The sequence below is a fragment of the Cebidichthys violaceus genome, unplaced genomic scaffold (genome assembly GCF_023349555.1).
Source record: "Cebidichthys violaceus isolate CVI_PGR_0920_01 unplaced genomic scaffold, fCebVio1.0.p SCAF_10, whole genome shotgun sequence".
In the NCBI taxonomy this organism is placed as follows: Eukaryota; Metazoa; Chordata; class Actinopteri; order Perciformes; family Stichaeidae; genus Cebidichthys; species Cebidichthys violaceus.
In genome coordinates this window covers 9,567,737-9,595,257 of record NW_027176263.1, presented here as the reverse complement: position 1 = coordinate 9,595,257, position 27,521 = coordinate 9,567,737, and the positions used below count along the sequence as shown (strand labels likewise).

The 27,521-nt window shown below is 44.4% G+C and overlaps 1 protein-coding gene across 2 annotated transcripts in view; it reads left to right on the top strand.

Moving 5' to 3' along the window:
- The first annotated feature begins 865 nt into the window (after positions 1-865).
- The window catches only part of unc5b (unc-5 netrin receptor B), a 46,824-nt gene continuing 20,168 nt past the window's right edge, over positions 866-27,521 (top strand). For both annotated transcript variants that reach the window (XM_068724884.1, XM_068724883.1), the window contains exon 1: positions 866-1,615. In XM_068724884.1, the coding sequence (XP_068580985.1) occupies positions 1,528-1,615 (88 nt within the window). In that variant the 5' untranslated portion in view covers positions 866-1,527. The remainder of the gene's footprint in view (positions 1,616-27,521) is intronic.

The window sequence follows — 27,521 nt, the reverse complement described above, 5'->3', positions numbered from 1 at the left end:
AAATGGCAGGTGATCTCAGGGAAAAAAAATAACAGCAGCCAAAGATTCTTTCAACATTAAAAATAAGACACCCGCTCTGCACATTGTGATTGGAATCTGAATTGAATTGTTGTTGCTTTACAACATTAAAAGCTGATTCAAAGCCAAAGCAATGCTCACCTCTTCAGCATGCCCCCCTTGGTATCCTCTCACCAATTAAACACTATCGGCACCATCCATTTATACAGGAAACGACTTAGATAATCAAGAGGGCTGCCGAGGAGTCATCCTCATTGGAGTTAAGCTCACGTATGAAAGGGTGCTCTCTTGTGGCCACCGGGAGTAAAATATGACCCCGGGATGCGGGAGGGATAGATTGACAGGAAGTAATATGCTCTCATAAAATCCTGCTGGACTTCTTTTATAGACTCAAGAAAGCTGCCCACTGACTCTTCACATTAGGTAGGGCAGCAAAGAAAGGGGATTATCTATGTTATTGCATTAAAGTTATTAGATTTGAAAATATGCAGACAGATAGATCGAAAGATAGATGGATAGATGGATAGATGGATGGATAGATGGATAGATGGATGGATAGATGGATAGATGGATAGATGGATGGATAGATGGATAGATGGATGGATGGATGGATGGATAGACAGACAGACATATAGACAGAACGATAGATGGACAGAGAGACGGATAAATAGGTTTATTAATTGATTCTCATAAAAGAAACTCACAACCTCACAAGTCTGCAGTGAGACCAAAGCCGCGGAATCCGGAGTGCTACTGTGCGCTCTAGGGTCCGGGTTTTCTTTTTCTCCCCTCCCATCTATGTCCTCCTCGCATGCCACTAGTTTACCTTCACTTGTTCAGCCTTCACTCTGAGAGGAGGAGGAGGATGGTATGTGATTGGCCAGGCGGGGACTGGTAGTCCGGAGGCTGGCATTGTGCTCCGCGTTGATCCCCGTGTTCTTGTTTACACCTTGCGGACGGGGACGAGACAAGATAAGATACCCAGGGCCCCCCCAGAACACACTCGGGAGTCCAGTCAGCTGTGGACGCGGCAACCTGACAGCATCTCCCCGTGGTACTTATTTTGTATGGTCGCAAAATAAGTTTGTCTTCTGCTGGGAATCGGACTCTCTATCGCCTGATTTATCTCTCCAGTCAGAGCAGCAATGCGTCAAACTTTTTGGTGACTTTTGTGGCACCACTGCGCGTATCGCTCCCAGGCAAGCAGAGTAAGTGCAGCTGGCTACCAGGAATTTGTTTCTTAATATCTACGGACCTCTTCAAAGTTTGATTACGGGCGGAAATGTGTTGAGCGTTGCAGTCTGTTTTGCGACAACAGTCAAAGAGTGAACTATTTACCAAAACAACCACATCCATCAATTACTGGACTCTTTGGTGTTTCGCTCTTTCCTGCGGAATCTTTTTCAGGAGGAGAGACTTTTTTGGACAAGAGCCACTTGTGTCGGAAACACCGCAGGTAACGCTGTGTGGGAAATCCCGGGACGTTTCGCAACGGCGTATCCGGAAAAGATGCTCTCTGTTCGGATGAAGCGTGACCAAGGTCTCGGTCTTCTGGTTCTTCTCTTCTTGGTCGGCGGATATGTCGCGTCTGGCACTGGTGAGTTGTTATTCAAGGATCAATGTTTAATCATTGCAAAATACGGAGTTGTTATTCAAAGATCAGTGTGTAATCATTGTGAAACACTGTAGGCTACACATGTGACATTGCGCAACATTGACAAAACACGCTCACATCTGTGCGCGCGCGCACACACACAACTTCAGATTTCCGATTTGTGTCCAATCCTATAATTACCTTCACGCCCTGAATTAAAATAAAACACATGCCTTGGACTCCAGAGTATAGCTGCACCAATAAGAGTGCAGGGGTCTGGGGTCGCCTGCTGACCAGCACTTTCTTTACCCCACAGCAAAGTCTACAGCTTTACAGTACACCCGAGCTCGGAGCTCTCTTTTCTACTTGGAGCGGAAAAATAAAACTCCCCCGGTGCGCAGGGAGTAATTAAGGTTTTGCTCCATGCCTTCTTGGCCTCTCCAAAAATAAAAATAAAAGCCTTGTGAAAAGTAAGACAGAGCACTTGAAATCCTTCAGGGATTCTTTAATGTTTGTATTTTCCCATTGCAAGATCTAAAAATGTACTCCTAACTTGTTTTTATGCTTGGGATTACATGTTGTGTCTGAAATACTGAATACTCCCATTGATCATAAACCATTGACACCTTTTTAATCATTTATTATTAGACATAGTATTTCAGTCTCAGCCAAGCAGGCTTTGATCAGGGAAGAGCAGACTTCAATCAGTGGATTGCTCAGAGGTAATGCCCTCAAAGACTGCAGCAGCTCTCATGGAGATGAAATCATTTGGTACACAGGGCCGGTCACTGTTGTCGAGCTGAAGTGGCAGGACCTGGACACCAAGGTGAAACTGCCTGTCTCCAGTGTTAGATGAATGACTTCACTCAGTGTGGCCTTTTGGTAGGCGAGCCTGGACTTTTCATCCCCTCCAGAAAGGATTGAAATACAAGGCAGAAATCTGAAGGTTCATTGGATTGTGGATTAAGCTCGGTTTACAGTAGGAAAATAAAAGAACAATGCGGCCAACAATGAGTACAGAATCCACACAAGCTTTGCTAAAAGACCTCTCCAAAAATAAACCTGACTCTCTTGTGAGGAAGTCCATTTTTTACTTAATAACAGCAGTAATCATCTGGACTGTCTGTCCAGGTCTGTGGCCATTTCTTTGAATGCCAATAAGAAACCCCCCCGCCGTACCTCCCAAGGTCCTCGTGTGTGTATTATTCCCTGAACAGGCGGAGCAGAAAAGCAGCTTACGTTTATTAAAATTGTGGACCATTCTGAAATCCTTGCATGAGAAATGAGAAACGTTCATATAAACAGTTGGAGGTTGAGGATTGCGATGAGGTCCTGTTAGGGGAGCAGAGCCTGGGAGGAGGGGGACAACAGGGGACAATAGCTCAGTGTGCCCCAGGAAAGTTTCTGTCTGGGAGAGAGGAAGGCAGAGATATATTTAGGGAATGCATGATGGGACGGACAGATTGCATTTATCTTCTCCCCCACTGTGTGTATACCTTTCCTCTGCCGCCTTCCCTCAGATCCCTCCTGTCTCGGTCTCTGCCTGCATTGTGGATCTGCTGAGCTCACATTTCTGCTTTGGTGCTCCTCTTTCTGTGTTGACATACACATTAATTACCCAGACTGCCAGGAACACTTGTCTGGAGTAACTTCCCTGCTGTCCGCTGCCTCTCTCTGTGTGTGTGTCATTATACATGACTTCATCAGAGTTAGAAAACCGACATAGGGGAAGTGTGTTTACACACTGCTTTTTGACGTCAGGATTAAATGAAGACGATAAGGTTCCCAGTAAGCCCCCGGGGGGGGGGGGCAGGAGACCAGTGTTCAGACTGGGAGGTCAAGACAGGAGGAGAGCGGGGCTGAGGGTAGTGAAGAGGCAGTTGAATGTTCAGAATTAGGCAGCGTAGCATGTCAGACACTCCCATAGAGGCTGGACTAATGGTGACACTCCTCTAGGATGTGCTGTCTCATTCGCGTTAGGTGTGGGAATCCTCTTGCTCTTGATAACAGTGCATCGGCTGAAAGAAGACTCTTTTAATATTACATGTGAGCTAATAACAGGCTGCTGAAATATTTGCTGCCCTGTTCTACAGTTTGGTCTGACGAAATCTGTAATTTTCTGAAGGCTAAAGTATGAATTTTAGATGCATCAAAAGAAAGGAATGTGACAACAAAGCTAACCTCGAACAGACACCAAAGTAGATTTGGCTTCAAAGACGCTCAACAGATTGAAATGTCAGATTAGATTAAAGTGTCTCTGAAACATCTAGTCATAACAAAAGTGCTGCCAGGCTGTTGCATCTACAGAGATTTGGACAGGTGGTTAGGCACCGTGATAAATAAACAGACCGACAGCTCTCTTTGGGCCAGGCCACAGGCCAGACTAGTTCCTCAGGCAAGTCCTGCTGGCAGACCAGACCAGGCCACATTCTGTCCCGGAGCAGTGCATTAGTTTTATGGTCGTCAGGCGGCAGGGGATGGGATCGCTGGCCAGCCGCTGCCCTCTCTGCTGTATTATTCATACGTGCAAAGTGGTCTTTGTTAATATTTAAAATGTGCTTATGATGCTCAAATTCTTGACATCAGAGACAGCAAAGGAGAAAGAAGTGGGAGGGGAACAGCTGCTCAGCTCTCATTGGCATAACTGACCCGGATGGCTGCAGGGGGTAGGGAAGGCTTTTAGGGTACCAATATGCATTTATAGATGATATAAAAGACTGGCAGTTTGAGCAAGTGTGCCAATTGCAGCCGAGAGCTGTTGCAGAGGATGTGTGTGGGAACCAAACAAGGAGAGGGGTTACGCAGGGTAATGTTATCCATTTGATAGTTAAGAGGAAAAACAGAAAGAGGAGATGGAAGAGAAATGAATCTGCGACAGACACATTGAGATGGATTGATTTCAGAGCATGGCTTTTAAATATCCTTTATGAGAAAAGAGAGAAAAAGAAACCTCCATAACAGTGGCATTCAAGCATCATTAAACCTCTGGCACGGGCCAGAGAATGAGGTGGAGTGTGGGTGGGAAGATATAGGTGGAAAAGAAGGAGAGGAAGGCAAGGGATGTGCAGCAGGACCAGTTTAAAGCTGGCAAAGCACAAGAAGAGAGACGGATATTGTCGAGAAGGGAGGAGGAGGGAGGAAAGTGAAAAAGAGACACACAAATCCACTTGGGGGATGTTTTTATTAAGGCTCTTATCGATGGAGAGAGCTCACAGTATTAAGAGTAGACATGTTTAATGCTTTGCCAATACTGTGCATGTTAGACCGGACCATAAATCTGCAGCAAACAGCAAGGGCTCTGTAGGAGGCAAAATAGTGAGGTAAATGGAAGAAGGAGCTGACTATAAAGAATGGAAAGAGGAATTGGCAGCAGAAGAAAGTTTTCGGGCAGAGATTGGCAGACTTGAGATGAATATGATTTTAGGCACAGGCTGTTATTTTCTTTTTCAAAGACAATATGTTCTCAAAGTATTTAGAATCTGGCGTAATAATGATCTAATCAATATCGCTGAGCCTGCCAATTAATTCAAACTATATGTCATTCAAAGTGTACAAAATGATCATCAAGTAAAGCTGTTTAATATTTCATGTAATGCCTCCTTGGATTCTGGTTAAAAAATGTCTTGTTGAACTCAAACCAGATGTTCTCTCCTAGCTGTGTATTCTTACATAAAACATTAATAAAATGCTTGAATGTTTCAATTTAATCCAAAAATGTAAAGCCAATGATGTTTGAAGTTTAAAACTCTTTTTCACAGAGCTGTTTAACCCACGGTCAAACTAGTTTTTCAAAATGGTAATCGCAAAATGTATTTTACTCTGTCGATGACTTTTGAAGGCGATATTTTCCAAATAAAACACAAAGATTTTGGCTCAGACCTTCAAATACCCCGAGAGTGCAGTAAAAAAAGTTAAAGCTGGAGTGAGAGAGGGGGATGGATGGATGTGCCGGGGGTGGAGGAAGGAGAGTTTCGGTGGCAGATGGGAGCTGAGTTGCTGCTGGGCCGGTAGGACAGGGTACCCCCTGCCCCTCCATCCTGCCCTGTGGGGGGAGATGGGTGGGGCAGACAGGGAAACAGGAAGAAAACCTCTGTGGGGTTCCATTGTGCTTTAGATGAATGGGAGACTCCACAGAGCTTTTTCTGCCTCTTTGTATGTGGTAAAGGGGGGCAGCAGCACACACACACACACACACACACACACACACACACACACACACACACACATTCAAAGCTTGTTCACTTCAACTTCAACAGGAGCTTCACTGGCATGAGTGTGTGTGCTCATGATTCTTCAGATGTGTGTTACTTTTGCATGACCACTCATGCATGGGTTAAGATCACACCTGCCTGTTGAAGCCTAAAAATCTCTGAATCTCATTAAGATTGATATGCTAAGACATGCTCAGTGACATCTGACATCAAAAGGACACCACCCACCCACCCACTCACCCACACCCACACACACACATACTCCCACATATGCAAAACGGAGCCACATCCTCTGATGAAGAGGTAGCATTTATTTGTATAATGGTGGAAAACCCGCTGGGTCACTTGGGAGGAGTGAGAGAGTGAGTGCAGGAATTTTCATTTAAGATCTCAGCAGCACTCTGGGCATCGTGACCAATAGGATCAGGATTCACCACGGGGGGTCTTGCCAGATCCTGAGCAACCTCCTTACCCTAAGATCGACGCATTCACAAACACACACACACACACACACACACACACACACACACACACTTGGCAAAAGTGGTTGTGCTGAGGTCCATTGACCAGAAGCAGTGTCAGCGCTTGATTGGCTGTGCTGTGGTCCAGTGCTCTGTGTGTGTCCTGGTCTAAAAAAGGGAGGTTTTTCAGACCATGTAGATTCCCCTCATCTTCTTAGCAGAGGATTTTTTTTTTTGTCTTTAAAAGGCAGTTGAGCCAAGTCCACTCAGAGCTTAGACCGCAGACAATCTGTTAATGCTTGTGTTTGTGTCTGTTTGTATCAGAGTGTGTCATGTGGGCTCAGCTAACTGGAGGAAAAGTCAGCTTAAAGTGTGTTAAAATGTGTTGCATTAGGGAAGGCGATAGTATTATTCTGACTTCCTTTTATGAATGTGGCATATAAAGCTACATTGCCCCACATCCACATTAATAAATTGCCTTCCCTTGTCCCCATTTCCCCTTCCCCTTCCCCTTCCTTCAGTCAAGTTGATAGTCTCATCAGGTGTATTTATAGCTTCATCGTCTCGAATATACCAACCTCTGTCATCCATATCTCTCTCACTCCATCATTTTCTCCCCCAGCCAGCTTTCTGGCGGAGTTTGGGAATTGCTCTTTAGAAGGCACTGTGAAGAATCCCATTTCTCTGAGTGTAACACTTATTAGGGTCCCATCTGCCTGCAGGGTACTTATGAATGTGGGGGGTGTTTGGATTGTCGTGGGGTAGGTAAAGGGGGGGGACGACGAAGGGAGCTTTGTCATGCCTGTGTTGTCAGGGGATGCTGGTGCCACTGGGGGCTTGTGCGAGGCGGGAGGGGGCTCTTAACACTGCAGAGCACACATCGAGCAGCTGGTGTGTCTAAAGTAGGGGAATGACACACAGACCTCCCCAGAGAGATGGCGTATTGAGCGTACGTGTGCATATCTCCGGCTGAGAGAGGGAACGGAAATGATCCTGCCTCCTTCTGTCTGCATGGCAGGCAGCTAGGCAACAGCAGGACTTTCAAACAACTTACAGATTTTTTTTTCTTCTCCCTCGGGCTTTAAATCAAGGCGAATGATGCTTAATGAGTGTATTTGTTATTTGTGAGTGTGTGAAGGGTGGGGTGGGGTGGGGTGGAGCGTGGGCTTGTGTGATTGGCTGTATGTCAGCAGTGTGTTGCTGTGTTATTTAATGTAGTGACTGTCGTAAAGCACCATGTTTATCTCTCAAGCTCATTGCCCCCGTCAGTAATGGAGCAGTGATTGGCCACTTCATCAGAGGTCAATAAGGGCACATCCAGACCTTTCCTTTTCCTGGTTTCTCCTTTACTGCTCTTTCCCTGTTTTCCTTTCCTTGTCTCCTTGTCTTGTTTTTCTGCTCCTCTTCTCTCCCCTCCTCGCTTCAGCTTGAGCTTTAAATATTGAGCTTATGGAAAAGGTCTGCTTTGCAGTATCTGGCTTCATCCCCGAAACATATGACACATACAAGCACGCACGGTAGGGGCAATAATCCCTGTTTCTGCTTAGACACTCTTGGATCACAACCGTAGCAAAGAGAAGAGCAAAAGAATGAGATCTGCCCTCATCCACTCTTTAATTCCTCCACCCGTCTTCAGCTCTCGGACTTAATTCTTACTTCTCCTCCAGAGGCTTTGACTGGGAGCCTCCAAACACACAGTAAAGATTCTGTTCTCGCCTTGGATGCAGGTCTTAATCAAGGACTGACAGGCGCCTCTTGGCTCGGGTTTGTGTGTTTGCCGTGAGTGTGTGTGTGGGTGCGATGGGTGCGCGCTGATGGGAAGGCAGCCGTATTACTTAGGTATTACTCCCTTTTCTGCATGGGTCACAGTGGGGTCACACTCCCAATCTCAATCAGCACACAGCTTGCGCACACACCCATCTCTCTCTCTCTCTCGCTCTGGCAGGCGCTCTGATTGCACAGGAGGAAACCTGGTTTATCCTCCTGGTTCGTTCGCTGAGCCAGGTGTACACGAAGTACGCTACAAAATGCCACCAGGCGTCGGTCGCTGTAGAGTTGGGAATCGTTTTAAATGGGCGTCATGTGTGAAGTAGTGGGTGAGGCCTGGTCTAATGTGGCAGATGTACCTGCATGTAATTAAGGTTAGATTTAAGTGTATGAGCTCACACACACATCAAGTGTGTCAGCGGGTGTGTGTGTCTCAAGCCTCTTACCTGCTGCTGACCAGATGGGCTCAACAGCTGACCTCACGCTCACCTCTTCCCGCCACTCCGCTTAGATTAGCTGGTGTGCTGAGCTAAGGCACAGAGGCATTATAATGGACACATCAGCCCCCAAACCCCCCCTGCAGCACCATATCCTGCACACACACAAATACATCACATATGCAGCCCTCATTCTTCACGTAAGATATTTAGGATGATGATATGCTGTTTGTGTGTGTAGCTGGTTGGGCAGTGCCCATGGCCTGCTGTTTATGGGGATTATGAAAGCAGATGGACAGCCATGCTGACTGGTGAAGCTTCATTAACTCTGGGTGTCTCTGCTCTGACTCTGCTCTTGCTCAGCTTCACTTGCCTCCAATGCACTCGGCAACAAGGGGTGGTGTGTGTGTTTATGTGCGTGTGTGTGTGTGTGTGTGTGTGTGTGTGTGCGTGTAGGTGCAGCAGGTAGAGAACGCCGCTCACACGTTTTAAAGGAAAGCCATACAAATGTTAATCGATCTACTGCATGTGAGCTTGAAGTTTCAGCTTCATTAGTTTACGTGGAAGCGATGCAGCGGATGCCACTTTATTGTTTTTGTGCTGTCTGACGTCATCATGGTAAACTACTTCCGTGTTAAATCAATTTGTGTCAAAGGAAGGTCTATATACACGAAAAGCAGCATTAGAAACATGTTTCATGTAATCATACTAGTGCCGACTGAGGAGTTATGATTTAGCACGATGCATTGTCTTCAGCAGAGAACCATTTCCATGGCATTTCGCTGTTCTACCGGGGGAGATGAATAGGTATAGTTATAGAGGGTCATTAAACACTGAGCGGTGTCTCTCCCTGTCTATAGCTTCAACCTTCACGCTGCAACCAGCTCCTGCCCCCCTCTTCCACAGCTTAATAAAAGAAACATGTATCACGCAGGGACAGAAAGACGTACCTGTGGCGAGCCAGACAGACGGACGGACTGGCAGATTCCTAGGCAGATGGGTTGTTTGAAACCCTCAGAGACCTCGGCACAGACAGACACTTAGACAGACAGACAGACAAGTAGTGAGTCACCTAGTGTCATGCAACCTTGGCAGAGATGTGACCAGAAGAAATACGTTCAAAACAGTATGAATACAGTAACTAATGATTGTTTTCATTATTAATTCATATCTTGATTATTTTTCATTACAATTAGTCTGTTAAATGTCAGGAAGATAGTGGAAAAGGCTCATTCCAATTTCACAGAGCCTGAGGTGTTGTTTTTAAATTGATTGTTTTGTCCAGCCAGCAGCCTAAAACCAAAGATATTCAATGTGCGATGACGTCAATTTTGAGAAACTGGAACAATCAAATGTTAAAGCAAAATTAGCATAATTGCTGTTCCTTACTTTTCTGTTGATCAACTAATTGATAATCCAGTAAAACCCCTGGTATGCTACGAGTCGCTAGCAAAGATGCATTTTGTGTTATTGTGATGTCCTTGGTTTAATTTCTTGACTTTTGTCACATATCATCCCTTTTCCTCACATTACTCTCAATTGTATGATAAGCACCTTGCTGGTTTCAAACACCAGCTGTTGCTAAACTATTAAAAACATCACAAAGAACCCTCAGATTAGCACCTAAACTTAGCCACAGAGGCACGGGGAGATCATTTACTTTACCTTTCTGGTGTTTTGCCCCCTGTGCCCTTTAATGCCTGTAATGGAAAAAAAACGTTTTATTGTGGAACAGCAAGAGATTGTAACTTCTCTACTGCTCTCAAGCCCTTTGTGATGAGGTGAGGGAGTGTATTTTATTAAGGCTAGGAGACGATGAATGGCAGAATGAAATAGAACATTTACGTGTGCGTGTCAATGTCCACCCACGCCTCTGTCAGTACCATGGTGTGTGTACATGCATGCATTTGTGCGCATGGTCTGGAGAGTATGTGTGCTGAGATGCTGTTGATTATGGCGTCACCCCTCTTTATGTTCCCGTGAGTTTGTGAGTGACAGTTATACAGTGGTGTGGAGTGTGTAAATTTCCTTTCCTCTAAAGCGCTCAGCAGTGGGCCTTACATTAGCGCAACAATTTACACATCTGTCCTGAGGCAAAGAACGGGCAACTCTGAGAATAATGAAAGTCTCAGTCAAAGATTGTGTGTGTGTGTGTGTGTGTGTGTGTGTGTGTGTGTGTGTGTGTGTGTGTGTGTGTGTGTGTGTGTATGTGTGTGTGTGTGTGAGAGAGAGAGACTCTGTAAACAAGCGACAGAGGAGGTTTATTAAAACCCCTCCACCACTCACCATCCTTTTGTCCTTCTATTCTCTGTGTCCCTCACCTCCCTCCCCACCTCTTTCAGCCGGAGGAGCGATTACATGCCAATGTCTCTCTTGTCTTTCATCTCTCTCTGTGAAGAGGAGAGGAATGAAGGTCTTCTGTGGCGTGTAATTACACAGAGGGATCCTGGATGAGGGCGTCTGTCTCCACAAACAAAACAAAAAAAAAACAACCCCCTCTCCCCCTAAATACCTCTTGATAGGGGGAGATCTAAAAAGAGACATTTAACTACCTTTGATCCACCGCAGGGCCCTTGTCTTTACCTGCCACTTATGGAGACCTAATAAGTACTATCACAAGTCTATTTATTTCATTAGAAGCACTGACACTAACATATGCGTGGCTCAGTTCCAGCCCCGTGGGAATGAAATACACAGCTCCTCCATTCATTTTAAGCACAGAGTCATAATCATGACACATTTACAGGCCGGTGTTCCAATCTTACCCATGAGTCATATTGCTGAATGATTATGGAAGGGCGGATTTTTATGGGCTTACATTGGTATTGGCTCAACCTCTAATTGGCCCAAAGCACATTTGCATTCTGGGAAGGTAATAATGGGGCTCTTTGGAGGCACTTTAAACGAGAAAGTCATTGCACTCTGACTTAATTCTCCTCATAGAAGTGCTGATGCCTCCAGATGGCTTTTTTACTGTGTGAGTGTGATATGGCCATTTTGTGTGCATGATCATACACTTACCCGATACTTTGGGAATAGCTAACTTGCTAGCAATGCCCCTGGTCTCTTGTTAACCATTTTTACATTATAATGTTTCTATTGCTTTTTTATTTTTTTACCCGCAACAGAAGATAAATGCAAATAACGCTTGCTAATATGACATGCTTGCAGAAATACAAAATAGGTGTTGCTACTAATAGGTTGTTTGTCATGAATCTAGTTGACAAATAAGATTTTTTTTTCCTCTCGTCCGTTAGCACCGCTTCTCTGTATCTAAATGTATGTTTGAGTGTTGTGTTGAAGCAAGCAAAGGTCATACAGTGTGGTTTGACATTCTGCAAAGGTCACTGAGGTCAAGCAGCTCTCTGTTTGAGAGATGGAGTCGGCCTGAATGTGTTTAACGTGTCTTTTTACTTGTGTAAATCCGCCCCCATTCAAAGGGACTTAACTGTTTCTCTGAACTCACTGGGAGATGAAGTGAGCGTTCTGGTGCAGCTCAAACAGACTGGGCGTCAGACAATAGACTGGGGTCTTCTATTGCACTTAGCCGAAGCTGCTGAATAGACTCTGAATAGACCCGGAGTGGTGCGGCCATGCAGCTGCTGGACAATAGCCTGCTCAGCAGAAAGGCAGCCGGTGACCTCGAGGTCTGCTCCGGCCCTGTCCACTCTGATCCCTTAACCCGCGCCACACAGAGTCAGCGCCAGGAAAGCCACAGCAGAGATCCGGCAGTAACTCGAGCAAATCAACCAAAAATCGCAGTTCGTTTATCTGCTGGTGACTGAATAAAATGAGTAGTGAAACATTCTGGGAGATACATATATTCGCTTTCTTGTCAAGAATCAGATTTTACTAACTAACACGTCATATCTCGCTTGTTTAATCCGTACACAAGCAGAAATCCAATCACAAAAAGTTAGGGGTTTGAGTGCTAGAACTGTAATTTCCTGGCTGTATGTTTTGACTTAATCCTGTCATCACTGTGAGATGATGACAAATTGTCAAACTATTTCTTTAATTTTTACTTCACAAAAGTCCTGCACACTCTTTTAGGGGCAGAGAATGAGTGTGTCACTGCTATATGAGCTAAAACCTTGCCCTGTACTTCCTGCCATACTGAAAACAGTGATGTTGAGGTACTTATTTACTGTTTGGCTGTGCAATGAGAATATTGACACTGCCCTGCTGTGCCCCTTTTTCAGAGAGACTGGTGGAAGGCAATATGCTTACACAATGTTTAAACTATATATTTTCACCATAAAAAGGACAATGGTTTTAATGGGTCTTTGTCTAACTGGGTGGTGACATGTTTAAATAAATCTGCATCTCATTTGGAAATGAATGCAATTTGGCTTTGTGACTGAAAAGTTCAGGAATCCATCACACTGAGGGAATTTCTCTTTGTTTGAGCAGGTAATAGAAAGCATTTTATTCTACTTTAATAATAGCAACTCTCTGAGCCTCAGACATACTCTCATTTCCCAAAATAAACATCGTCATCACTCTTACACCCAAAATCAAACACAACTTTACACAAATCCCACCATCAGGAATAAAAACATCCACACAGCCGCTGCAGCTCCCTGCATTTGATCACAAGCGGCCTCCCCTCCTCCCCATTTGTGTTTATTCTGGGGATTATTCTGACCTAATCTCTTTAGAGCATAATTCAGATTATATTTTGTGTTATTATTATTGCTATGTCCATTCCCTACTATCCTGCTGGGATTTCCCGACTGTTGTAGTGCTCCTGTCTTTGGAAAATTGATTAAAACTGCTGACCACTGCCCTAGATAGCGCAGGATCTGAAAATGGATGAAAACATAAAAGCAAACACAAATGATACATTGCTGCATATTTTAAAAACATGTATTTTCGAAAAGAACTGTGGGAGTACAGGCTCAGCATGGTGGCAGCCAATGTGAAAATCCCCCTTTCATGCATTTTATCCTGCATTGATCCTACATTAGAACAGCAACGGTATTGTAAAGTTGAACAGTACACTCAAACTAGAGATTTGCCTTGGCCAACCAGTTAGAGTTTGCTTTTAACTTCCAACACTCAGAAAGAGACCAAAAAAACACAGCTAATTACCTGAAGCAGAAGTCTGTATATGTGCAGTTAAAGCTGGGGGCTCCATCTGTGTTTGAGCTGCCATATTGTCCTGAAAGTTGTTCAACAATTTGATATTCAGATGTCATGTTTAGTCTGCATTTTCAAGATTGTGTTTAAACACCATCTGCCTTTTAGCCCTGTCTCTAAGCCTGGGAATCTGAACCAGAGGACCCTTGAATAAATTGTAGTATATCTGTTCAAATTACAGTGAGTGCAGAAAAGAAAAATGCATTCCCTGTCATTCATTATGTTTGAAACACGGAGGGTCTAATTTTCAGTGCTTTCCTCTCGTGCTTTCCTCTCCCTCTTCCGTAAATATCACTTTATGTAAATGATGCAAGAGTAAAATATTGCTACATCTTTCAATAACATGTCTGAAATGTCTCAATGTATTTCACCTTTGTGGCAATTGAGCCAAATGACAGTGAATCATCACATAATGTCTTCTCCTTTGTATGTAGTTCTTTCTTACATAATTTGTTTTCAACCTCATTACACGACAAATGTCTTTATAGGTAAATTTGCACCTAAAAAAAAGAAGGTTGAATACACCTGCATTCACCATTCACTTACACAAAACATACACCAGGTCCCCCGGTCCCTGAAATACTGTACACAACCTGCACTTTATTTCCTTCCAGGGCTCCCCTTTGCTTGCTTGTTTTTCTCAATTAAGATGAATTATAGAATTGCATTGGGGACCAGGGCCGAAGAGCGCTTATTGTGATGTTACCCCGAGGCACTCAGTCAATGAGTTGGAGAGAGAAACAGAGTGCTGTGGATATTTTGGTCTCCGTGCCTCACACCCCTCAGATTCCTAATGGACCACACGATATGCAACTTTAGCAGAACGCATGAGAGCCTGGGCATGTGCGTAAGAAGGAGAGACGGAGAGACGGAGGGACGAGGAAGTGGCGCTTGGGTTTATTGCTCATATGTGGAGGTGGAAGGAGATAAAGGAAGGGAGACAGGGGAGGTGCGGGGGCTGTGTTTGTGCTAGCTGTTGGGGACTTGAGAACAGACCAGGCGGCAGTGTACTTTTCATTACTCTGTTCTCCTCCAGAGGCCCAGATGTGTGTCGTAGCTCCTTCATTGGGCAGCAGAGCGCCAGATGATTAGATGAGCTGCACCTCAGTAAATGGATGGTATTGATCTCCACACCTTGTTTTATGGACCATCTTAGAACATGATGTGTCTAAGACAAGACGGCATGATGAATCTCACACTGTCCAAAATTGCCTCTTCTGCTCAGATGACTTTCTATCTTTTTCGTCGTCACACTCCTTAAGTCGTACCTTCACCTCATCCCGTCCACTTTGCTTCCCTGTGTTGTTCTGTTCCTCTCTCCTTTTTATTTTCTCCTCTGACCGCTTTCAGCGTCTCCACAGCCATTAAAATGATTGGAGACTGCGTAATGTATATTAATGTGCTTGTACTTTTAGAGTAGTTTTGCTGTGCATGCTATAATATTTCATGGGGAGGAAAGAAAACACAGTAGCGCGCCTCTGTGTCGGGTAATTAAATTGAGATTGTAATCTGTTGTTTTTCGAGAAGCATGTGCAGAATAGCTGTGCTCTCTCTGGATCAAAGTGGGGCCAGTGAGGAGCTTATCACAGGTGGAGGTGAGAGATCACAGTAAGGTGAGGCCATGGCAAAGGCTGAGAGACCTTTCATAAGCATGTGTTTCAATAGTGTAGCATGAGGTATTAGTGCAGCAGAACCACGAAGGTGTTACAATGTCGAGCAGTGAAGCCTGGGATATGGAGTTAACAGAGGGCTTTGACCTCTGAGCTACCGATTAGCACTGTATAAATTGAAATGTTAGATGTTGATGTTATGAGGGCACTAGTGTGAGCTATCATTGCAGAAACCTCAACATGAATACTTAATGTTATTAACTAGCTTTGGTATGCTGTAGGGTTGATAAAGCGGTTGCGTCTGGAATAATATAAGAGTATTTGCAGAGAAGCTGGACACAGAGTCTCATTTCGTTCACATCAATCATTTGCTGTTTGCTTTTTGGTCTGGTGCTGGCATGTTAACTATTCAAAAAGCTTCAGCATTATTGTTGTGCATATGATGTAGTTAACCAAATAGCGTTGTGTATCTCATATCTTGTCTGTAATCTGGTCAGCCACCCAAACACCACCCACCTATATGCTCTCCTGCACGTCCTCTACACTCACACACACTAAAAGCTGGTGCTTTGTTGTTTTGGAAAATGGAAGTTGTGAAGTCAGTCATGCTGAATAGATTGTAAATTGTCGGGAAGATTATAAACACCTTTATGTTTTCAGCCTGCCATTGTGCTTCACAAATGACCCAAGTGACCGCAGCCATATGAGGGTCAAGCAGTTCTATTCTTACGGTTTCCAGCACAGTGCGGCCATTCAAGGCCTGCACTGCTGTTTCTCCATGCGCCATCAGTATTAGGAAGGTTGAACCAAGAAATATCTCAGGGAAGATATGAGAAGGTTAAGGGTTTCTTACTGTTACAACACCTCCATACTTTGAACTCTATATACGATTGTGAAACTCTTACTATTTAAACCTGTTGATACCACATTTTTGTATCAACAATGGACCAAATGACCATGTGTAAGAGGTCGCTAATACCGGTCATTATCAGCCTCTGAGAATTAAACAGGAGCAGCAACAAAACAGCTGGGACACAAACAAAAACAAACAGGCCACAGCTAAATAAACGGTAAGCTAAGCTATTATATTAATTATTGTTAAGTGCCGAGTGAATGCATTTTAACGCTATTTTCAGTCGGCTATTTTTAGAATTGCTATCTAAAAGAAATTAATAATGTTAAGCGCAGGATTACGGCTAATGTTGATTGTCAACCATCTAAATCTTCTTCAAAGTTTTCACCAAAGAACTATCATTGCTATCAACTAGCTTCTCTTCTCAACCCAGACAATGGACAGTATTTTAGTGAATCCAGCTTCCGAATGAGTCGTTGCTCATCATTGAAGCGCACGGGTAGCTGTTTTTGAAGGTGGATAGAAGCATAAGCGCTGGAACTGTAAGACTCTTTGGATAAAAGTGTCCACCTCACATCCTAATTACCACATGAATGCGGAGCGAAGGAGAGCGTACTGTTTGGCACCAGTGTATGTGCTACCTGTGATTCACTTGAGTGTACTATGAGTCTTTGATGGCGCTTCTTTGGATGGCGTCAGTGCTTTAAGCTCAGAATTCTCAAAGCGATTATACAAAGTTAATCTACGTGAAGCGGAATAATCCAGACTGCAAAATGGGGAGATGGGCCTCTGTGTTGTCTGTATGCGTGTGTGTGTGTGTGTGTGTGTGTGTGTGTGTGTGTGTGTGTGTGTGTGTGTGTGTGTGTGTGTGTGTGGTTTCAAAACCCAATACGTCATATATACACACTTCCATAGATTGCCCTGTAAATCCCACACAGAATAAAATCTAATCAGATCATGTAGCGTCCCATATGCTGTTTGTGTGTGTGGATTCAGCTTACACACACACACTGCTCCAGTCCCTACCTGTCACACTTTCTTTTGTCTGTCAGCATGTATTATCTATCATAGCGATGGATTTTATGCAGCAACTTGCTTCCACCTTGTCAGATTTAAGGCAAAGCGGCTAGTCAGATTCTGGGTGTGTACGTTTTGTTTATCACTTTCACCCAGTTCTGTCTTTCCAGGTCTTTGCGTGTGAGTTCATTTATCTAGTCTCTACGCAAAGCTCTTTCTTTGGTTTTTCATTGTCAATAATCAATACTGGTCCTATGAATCCAGGTCATCTTGGCTCCTGTGGCTTCTCTGCCTCCCTGTCTCTCTCCCTCTCTGTCTTTATCAATCTCTGTCTCTCTCACTCCCTCTTTTCCTCTCTGCCTTGTACTCTCTCTCCGTCTTTGTCTTCTCCCCCTCTATTCCTGTCTCTTTTTTTCCCTCTTCTGTCCTCACGTTCTGTCCTCACGTTCTGTCCTCTTCTTCCCGCTCTCCTCCTCTTGAAAAATGACTTTGCCCATCTGGACAGAGCCCTGCACGGCTGTTACACTATTAGTCTTCGTGTGGCACTGATTAAAAATAGAGCGGAGCACCGAGTCAGAATTAGTCAAGACTTTTATTCCTCTCCAGCCTTCTCTTGTCTCCCCTCCTCGTACACTAAACCCTGTTGGCTCATGTTAGAAATGGATGTAAGATTGACAGTGAAAAGTTAGCAACAAAAATGGCCCAGTCTTCCCTTTTTGTCTCTGATCAGAGCGTGTGTGTGTGTGTGTGTGTGTGTGTGTGTGTGTGTGTGTGTGTGTGTGTGTGTGTGTGAAGTTGTGAGTGTTGTCAGTGAGTATGTGTACCGCCTGCGGACCTCTTCGCTGGGTGCTGTCTCACGTCGAGCGGTGTGTTTGAGAGGCTTGTCGAGGTAAAGCTCCTGTCAGCGCCTGGCCGGAGGGAGTGTACTGATGAAAGGCCTCTTCATCATCCTAATGGGATACACAAACCTCTTAACCAGCACTGCTGCCATGGCTTCAGCTGGGTGAAGCCGAAGAGAGAGGACGAGAGAGCTGAGTGACGACCCTGGCCACACACACACACACAAAGGACTGTACTGAAAATGTACACTAGTGCACAGGTCAGGAAAAAATGTATAGTGTGCACAAAACAATGCTTTTGGCAAAATTAGGAGTCGTGACTCTGGGCTGGCTCGGGTTTGTGAGAGGTTCAATGGACCAGGGCCATCAGGATCTGGGACAGAGAGTTAATGCCCTGCTGTCCACAGGAGCCACAGCCATGTGCCCCCTCTCTCCACTGGCATAGATCCAGAGTAAGGACCATAAATATGATAATTACACTTTTGATAATTTTGATCATTTGATTTCAAGGCATTTTAATTTTTCATGTAGGGAAAACAAAATGGCGACACAAGAAACAGAAAAAAGGCGTATTTTTACTAAACCTATATAGGTTTATTGTATTTAATCACATCTACAAATATTCATACCTGGAAGCTGCCCAATAAACCCACAATCCGATCTGCTGTCCACGGAGCAGCTCCATTGAACCAGTTGGGTAATGACACATGAGTAGGCCTGCCCCAACCAGATTTCGCCTCTTGTCTAGTCCAGGTACTATAGCCAACTTGTAAAACCTTTAGGCCATTATTGTCCCAATCCTTGTTAAGGGATTACTGTCAGTCTGTTTGTTCGTTGGCGCTACAATACTAGCATGCTAAACAAAGAAGGGGAACCTGGTAAACATTTTACCTGCTTAACATCAGAATGTTAGCATTGTCATCGTGAGCATGTTTACAAGCTGATGTTAGCATTTAGCTCAAGGTACTGCTATGCCTAAATATAGTTTCACAGAGTCGCTAGCATGGCTGGACTCTTTTAGTCTCGTTAAATAAATGATAATGTGCTGGAGCTTGCTTACACTTCTTCTTCTGCGCACAACATGGATCTATCTCAGTCATTTTGCTACACCACAAGCCCAAAAAGCTTTCCACGAATTTCTTACTTTATCTTTTTCTTTAATAACAGTACTAACCTACAATATCCCACATTTTCTTTTGAAGACTTCTTAAATATGTTGCCACTAAACGTGTAAAAAACTTCTGAGGAGTTCCACATGAGTGGGGTTTGAAGGACCACGAGACTTTGCTTGCCGATCCGATTTGACCCAGGCCAGAGAAGGACACATGGTCAGGGTGTGGATCAAAGCACCAGCACGCTGCAGGGGGTGACACAAGGAGGAGAGTGGGAGAGGAGGAGAAGAAGCCAGAGAGATTGGGAAAGAGTCTCTCATCGTTATTGTCACAGTGTCACACACTCTGACCACTCAGTGTTGCCATCAGTTTGTGTTGGCCCTCGGCGTCTGGCGGGTGACACTCTGACTCTCCTTCCGTCCATCCATCTCTCCCTGTTGCAGCTTATGCACAAATACACAAGCACGTTTTCTCTCTCATTCACTGCCGCCTATTTTGTTTGTCCGTGCCGAGGGGATTTTCGTCATGCTCTCTTCATCACTGCACTCCATCACCGCCATTCCTGCCAGTCCAGACCTACTGGTCCAGGCCCGAGGGTTTGGGATGTCCTCTTTTCCATTCCAGCTCAGTCACCATCCTGTCCCCGGGTCAAGGACACGATTCCCGAAGCTGCGGTAAAGAGCAATGGAAAAACTTTGACATCAGACAGGAACCAAAGCGTCATGAATGATTGATGCGCGAGTGCTGACTCATCACACAGGAGGAATAAACCAACATTTTGACCTAAAGCATAACGAGATTTACATCCGTAAAATCACGCAGAGATGCACACAGGACTTCCAGGTTGCCGATAATGTTGCAGCGATGTTGCCAGTCCCTTTGTGCAATGCAGAGTTATCAGTTCTCACAGTTTCACAATCTGTTAGCAGCGGCAGATCTGCAGATATGGAAAAGTTGTCCTGGCCTAAAGTGATAGTCTGCGAGATGCTTGTGCTTTAGTTATTACTTATATGTTTGATGGTGCACTACGCTGAGATTACCTGTTAGTCAAATAGTGCGTTGTGTTTTCCACTTCCTATCTCGAGCTGCACATTTCCTTCTGATGTTTTACTTTCTCTGGGTTTAGGCTTTTTTTTCTCTTGCTTGCTGTACCACAATAACTATTAGAAAATTGCAAAAGGTTTTTGAAAATGTATGGAATAGTGGCTGGGTAGATCCAAATTTAGGTCACTGAAACAAGAGGTTTGGATGGATATTGCTTCTTTTGCCTTTCCTCCTTCGGCCAGATTTGAGTAAGTATGTCCGAAACGAGGCAGGAAGGGAAATTTATTTTGAGAGAATGATGAAGCGAGGTATAAAGGGAGTGAGGGGAAAAGATCAAAGCGATAAAACAACCATTAGCTTCTGCACAGGACTACTTTTGCTTACAAGACCCCAACATTCTGCATGGTGAGATTGAATCTCATCTCTATCTTCTACCTCTCCATTTGTCCTCCTCTGCTATCGCCACATCACCTCTCGTCATCCATCTGCTCCAACATGGATTTTCAGCCTATTAGTGCCCTAATCTTTTCTGTTCCTTGTCTACCTCTGTCTCTCCTCGCTATCCGTCTCTTTCTATGTCTATCATTCTCATTTTTATTTAATAATATCCTGTTAAAATCATCTATATTTAAAGAGTCCCTGTTTACAATGTTATCCAAAACTTTTTTTATTAATTTAATTAACAATTTGATATTATTGTCAGTATTTAATCATCAATCCTGAGTTAAGTTTTGTTAATCTTTTTGCTCGTAGGTTGTTTTTTTTAAATAGTAAAGCGCTTGCATCATTTCAAATGTACCGAACGGCACATTTTGCAATTTTTTTGGGTCAAATTTATAAAGCTCACAAACCATATCTCTCTCACTCTCTCCCTCACACACACACACACACACACACACATACACACGCGCACACACATGCGCACACTCACACAGAGGCTAGCCTACAGCATGTTGCTTGTTGTGTACTGCATATCTAGGGATTTCTCTGATGCAAGGGGACGCAATGTAGGAACAGAGTGACGCCAACCCAGCTGTGTTTGTGTGGGGTGTGATCATATTTTTTTTTTCTCACTTTGTTTGTCCATGTGTTGTCACCTCTGTCACACTGACTTGGTAACTAGTTACTTGTGAGCAGGGATGTCTGCATCAGCGTGTCGTGCGCTGTACAGTTTTATGACAGGGAGGTCTGCTCGTGTCTTGGTATATACCATCCAACCCTCTGTTTCTGTGTGTGAGTTGTATGAGAAATCATGTGCGTGGCCCGTCGATCCGCTGTCAATCCGGCTCATCTCCTCATCTGGTCATTAGCATGACAGAGGAGCTCTCCTGCCAAAGCAGTTAGTCACAATAATCAGCCCCTGTCACAACACATTACAGCAGCAGGCATCTCTAATAGCACTGGCAGTCGTGGCAACCATAGCCAATGCCCACAGTACACACACACACTCACACACACTTGGACCAATCAAGAGTTGCACTTGATCTGCACCCAGGGGGTGTTTCTGTGTCTCTCTCAATCTCTTTCTCCCCTGCTCCTTCCATCCACATATTCTCTCTCCTTCCTTCCTTCCTTCCTTCCTTCCCATCTAGTTTCGCTACCCACTTACAGCCTTGTCATTAATCTCCCTCTTTTCCTCCCTCCTCCTCCCCCTCTCCCTCCATCATCACCTTACATTAGCGAGGTCACCTGTACTTAGCTCTCCTTCTCTCCCATTTTCTTGACCTTTCTCTGAAGTTCTCTCCCAGACTATCTCTATTTCTGTCTCCCTTCCTCCTGCTCTATGTCTTTATAATGCTTGAAGAGATCAAGACTTCTCATTCTTTATACATCCATCCCCACCGTGATGTTTTTGTTCTCTTGTTCTCCTGCTCTTTAAACCCACCCCCAACACTCTCCTCCCTCTTCATTATCACCTACTCAGGGTGTCTGATGTGATTTGTTCAGGAAGTTTGATCCGGCCATCTTCCTGTCACCAAGGAGCCGAGTTGTCATATCAAGTAATAAAACACACACACATGTTGTGACACCTTTTGCCGATTCTTCTCACATCACAGTTCATGCCAGACTTAACATATTGACACGTGACGGTACCACAATATCTCAAGATCTCAAACAAGAACTACATTTATTTAAACAACAGAGCGTCTTGAAATTCTGTGAGCTTAAATGACAAACTGTAAATAAGTTCCCTGCTGAATATGTGCTTTAGCACAAATGAAAGGGTAGGAGGCACTCAGAATGTTGGTTGGTGCAACAATTGTTTTGTGTTTGGGTGAAGGACGTGTAATTTGACTGTCTGAGTGTCTCCAGTTTTAACCGAATCCCTGACTGACTTGGGTGGACCCACTGATTTTGTTGAGGTTTGTGTATGTTTGAGGTCATCTGCGCAAAAGGAATTTACCTGTAAGGCAGAAACTGTCAAGTCTTGTCTCAAGGAGTGGCCATCAATACAGATTGAATGGCATTTGACAACCCCGCCCTTTATACATACATATATATAGATATAGATACAGTATCTATATATATGCTCTATATGCATAATGCAGAATCCTGTCTCTTCTTTGGATATTCAAAGAAAAGATTCATGATAGAATTCAATGTCTCGTAATAAGAGACAATTTGTCAAAAATGAAGGCACTATGTGCATGATGCCACATCTGCTATTTGTCCTCTGAGTGGTCTCTAAGTGTCTAACAGTCTGTGTATGCGTGTGTGACTAGCAATCAGTTCGAGGAGCAATGAGAGAGGACAGAAGAGTGACCTGTTGAGGGGACAGGGAGGTGGAGTGTTGCGGAAGTTGGAAGAGAGGTGGATCAGAGGACAGAGGGGGGTGCGGTGAACTCGCCTGTAGCCCCACCGAGGCAGAGCCGATGCAAGTACAGTGGGGTGGAGGGTGGGGGTGGGGGGGGCAGGGTAGAGTGGGTAATTACAGGGGCCCAGAGAGGAGAGGCCTGTAATCAGCCTGCCCTCAGGAAGGAATGCAGCTCATCTTCTCATGTAATTACTGCCATTTAAACAGCCCCAGCTTCCAAACACTCAACCCACTGTACTGCTCACCTATTCACTATACGTACTTGCGCACACGCACAGATTCCCACACACACAGTCACTGTGAGACAATCGGTGACGGAGAAGGACACATTTTCGACAAGACTTCCAAATGGAGGAAGTGAGGTGACAAAAGAAAGAGCGATGGAGAGACAGTGTGTGTGTGTTTGTGTGTGTAGCTGCAGTGTGTGCACCATAGTTAATGGCTGTGTAGAATACGGGCCTCTGGAGGAGCCGGCTCCATGTGAATACCCACCATGGCAACCAGCCACTCTGGGTAGATCTGCGCAACTCTCATCAAGCAGCTGAGCAGTGGTGGAGCAGACAAGCAGTGGCGCCTTGCACTCAACACATACACTTATGTCTACACACACGCACACAGAGTCTCATTCTACCATATGAGTTTGACCTCCAAGTAATAGTTGTGACATTGGTCTGTAATTTCGAGAGGATAATAGGAAAACAACGTTGTCTCACCCACTCTGTCTCCTCTCCCTCCCACCCTTCCTCTGTCTCCCTGTCTCCTCCTCCCCCCCCCCCCCCCCAGTGATTGATAGTGCCGCTTGTGTACGTCTGTGTTCCCATGCAGTAGGTGGTCATCAGGGCACACACAAACAGCACAGGGCCACTCTTTGATGGACTATGATTAATGAGCTCTACGGGGGGTGGCGCCCCCTAGCTGTGATAGAGCACACTTTCAGCCACAACATAGACACCCCCCACCCCCCCGTCTATTCAAAAGCACCAGTAGCAGCAGTGGGATCACAGCTACAACACAAGCGCAAATCCTCTTAGCGTTCCCACTCTCGCAGTCACACTCTCCCACACATTCAAAAATACAGTCACAGAATCTCACTTAGAGGAGGCTGTCCCTTGCTGACACCGTGGGATATATTTAATCCATAGTCTGTTACAATGTTACAAACACGCCTGCCCTTCCTCTCGCACACACACTTTGAATGTAGTGTGGGTCCATGTGAAACAGCCAGTTATCAGTAAAAAAAACACTGCTGACTGTCATTGGGCGTCATTTACTGCCTTATTTACCACATAGTTAGATAACATGTTTACGTGTGTGTGTGTGTGTGTGTGTGTGTGTGTGTGTTTATGTGTATGTGAGTCGGTCTGTCGGTTTCACCCCTGGCATACCCTCCAAGAGAGCTGATTAAGTGTCATTATAACCAACCACCAATGGCTTATAGGAAAGACAGAAGGTGAGTCCTTTAAGAAAGGGGAGGTCAAACTTACTTTACAATTAGTGGGTTGTAGGTCAACACACCCTGCAGCTAAGAGTGTGTGATACCACTCTATTTACAAGAACATCTGTGAATGAGGTCTCGCAAACCAATGCATTTGCTGTGTGAGCACATGTGCACGTATACGTGCGTTATCATGTCCTCATGCTTGCTCTCTCTACTCCTGCCACCCGGACATGCTGGATGGACAAGCGAAGCATTTCTGTCACTCTGCATCTCCATCACCTGCTCGGCCTTCTCCCTCTGCCAATCTGCTTTCCAGCCTCCTGTCACCTCTCTCTCTCTGTCTCTTTCTCACACTTACACACACACACACACACACACACACACACACACACACACACACACACACATACATATACATATACCTTTTCTATCCCTCTTTCTTTCTCTGGCTCACACAGATCTTCCATCTTTCTTACTTACTTGCATTTGCTTGCACTTGCCCATTGATCTAGCAATTACATGCTCACCCTTGTATCCTGAGGAAAAGAGGAGGTTTTACACTCCACAGAAATAACCACCCTGCAGACACCTTCAGTCGCATGTTGGAACCAATCAAAGTTGTGACATTTCCTCATCTATGATGAACTTCCAACAAATTGCCGCTCACAAGCTCCTGTAACAATCATGATTATTTACGCATATTATGTGATTCTGTTGACAAAATTTGGTTAATATATATATATATATTAACGAAATGTTGTCAACTATATATACAGTTTATACACACACATATATATATATATATATATATATATATATATATATATATATTTATTTATTTTTTCTGTTGTGTCCAAAGTTAGTGGTGAGTTAACAAGTCAACAATTTCCCCTGTATGTCCAACAAAACAAGTGGTTCAAGACGTGTTAGCCTCTCATAGTACACACTTAAGAAACATATAGTGAAGTCAAAACAAGACCCCAAAAAGCTGGTTTATTTTTCATGTTGTATATAACAAATATTTTTAGAATATGACTTTATGACTTATAAGGATCTATTTATATTGGGCTGTGTATTGACAAAGTATTCATTTTCACAGCACTACCTGGGGTGCTTGCTAGCTAATCACTCTTTTAAATAACAAAATAAATGTGGGATTGCAGCAGTAGTTCTTCAAGAAAAAGCTTCAAATGTGTAACTAGCTGTAAATTACACAATATATAATGTGTAAGTTCTGAGAAAGTCTTATGATGGAGGTAGCCAAGCTGCTTTCTCTTGTTTCCAGTGTTTGTTTTAAGCTAGGCTATGCTAACACATCTTGGACCTGTTGCTATGCAAGGCACACAAGACAAAACTAACATTGTTATTTTGATCTGACTCTTGGCAAAATGGCAAGTCAGTGTATTTATTTAATATCAGCCCTTGCTTTTGATATTCTAAATACCTTGTCATTTTACTTGTTAGAGGGGTTAAAAAACACAAAGAGCTACTGGCAGAAAAAGAAGGTAAGCATCAAGGAGGACATGAAGAGGAATGTGTGTGCCTGACTGTGTGAGACATGAAGTCTGTTAGTTAGAGTCACCATGGTGAGTCTACAAAGAAACAGTCTGCAGAGCAGCGTGGAGCCGCCGCAGGTGCACATCTTGGTGGTTGTATCAAAATATCCAAACAAGAACTTTCAAAGCCAACGTGTGGAGGGCTTTATGAGCGAGCACACGGAGTTGGATCTGTGTCACTCCTAGCGGGACGTCAATTTCTGCTTCCTGCCTCCTGTTGCCTCACAGCAACCGTGATGAAATGAAAGTAATGGTGTCTTTTAGTCAATAGTGAATCATCAACATGTCCTATTAAAAGATGACCAAACCCCCCCCCCCATATTTGCTCAAAAGGGCTGGTTATACAGTAAGTGTTTGTGCGAGTGTGTGTGTGTGTGTGTGTGTGTGTGTGTGTGTGTGTGTGTTCAGTCAGATGGGTTAACTGCTTGAGTTCTCACACCTCGTCTGCCTTTGTTGATGTGAGAAGTGATGCTGTGTCGCTCCAACCTGCACCCATGTTGCCTCATGCAATGCCTGAAGACACACACACACACACACACACACACACACATGAAGACTGTCCCACTCACACATTCAGTGATTTTTCCATCCAACCCATCATCCAAATCCAGACACTTGCTTTTTTCCAGTCTCCACGTCTCCTCACTTCATCATTTTCCCTCCCCGATGTTTTTTTTCTTCTTTTCTCTATCCTCCTGTAGCGAGTAGTTTTCAGGCTGATGAGGATGAGGTCAGTCTGAATATCAATCACTCAATGTAATTGTCCTTTAAGGAAGGCAAGGAGAGACTGTCTCCCCCCATCCATCTCTGTCTCTTTCGACCTGCCTTTGCGTGCCATGTGTGACTCTACCTTAGGGCTTCCTCACAAGAATGATGATAATGAGGTTGATAGGGTGAGGATGATGGATATGCTCAGCCCATCAATGCTACATAATGTCTGCTGATCACTCTATTTATTGGCCTTGTTTCCTCCGTCACCAGCAGTGTTATCATATTTGACTATCTGTTCTCACAGCTGTTTGTCCTTAATGGGCTCAGCGAACCGGTTGAGCCTCATCGCTGTGGGCTATAGTCTTTTCTCTGTGCATGTGTGTTTGTGTTTAAGGCTGTAGGATGTCATTTGAAGTCTAGTGGAGCTGCACAAAGTGCTTTGAATCCAGCAGGGAGGAGGGAAGGAGGACTGGAGTCAGGGGAGGGCCAGAATAAAAGCACTCCAATGTCAGACACCAAACTGAAAAGCAGAAGGGAGGAGGTGCGACATTGTGCTGTTGTTTGTTTTGTTTTTGACCTTATGGGACACCTAAGAAAAGAAAGATTCCTGATCTTTCCAAACACAACCTGACCCAATGTCTTTTATGGTGTTGTTCTGTTGTTAGGCTGCTTCGAAGTATTCTTCTTCCGATAGCGAAGGCACTGGAGAGGACAGTAATGATTAACTCTGTAAAGGTAATGATAAAGTACTGACACTTTAGATTCCACTTTGGCTAGAGGCGCTGGGGCTAAGAAAATTACAGTTGTGTGTGTGTGTGTGTGTGTGTGAGAGAGAGAGAGAGAGAAAAGAGAGGGTGGAGAAAGACAGAGGGCAGAAAGAACAAGTTTCCACGTCA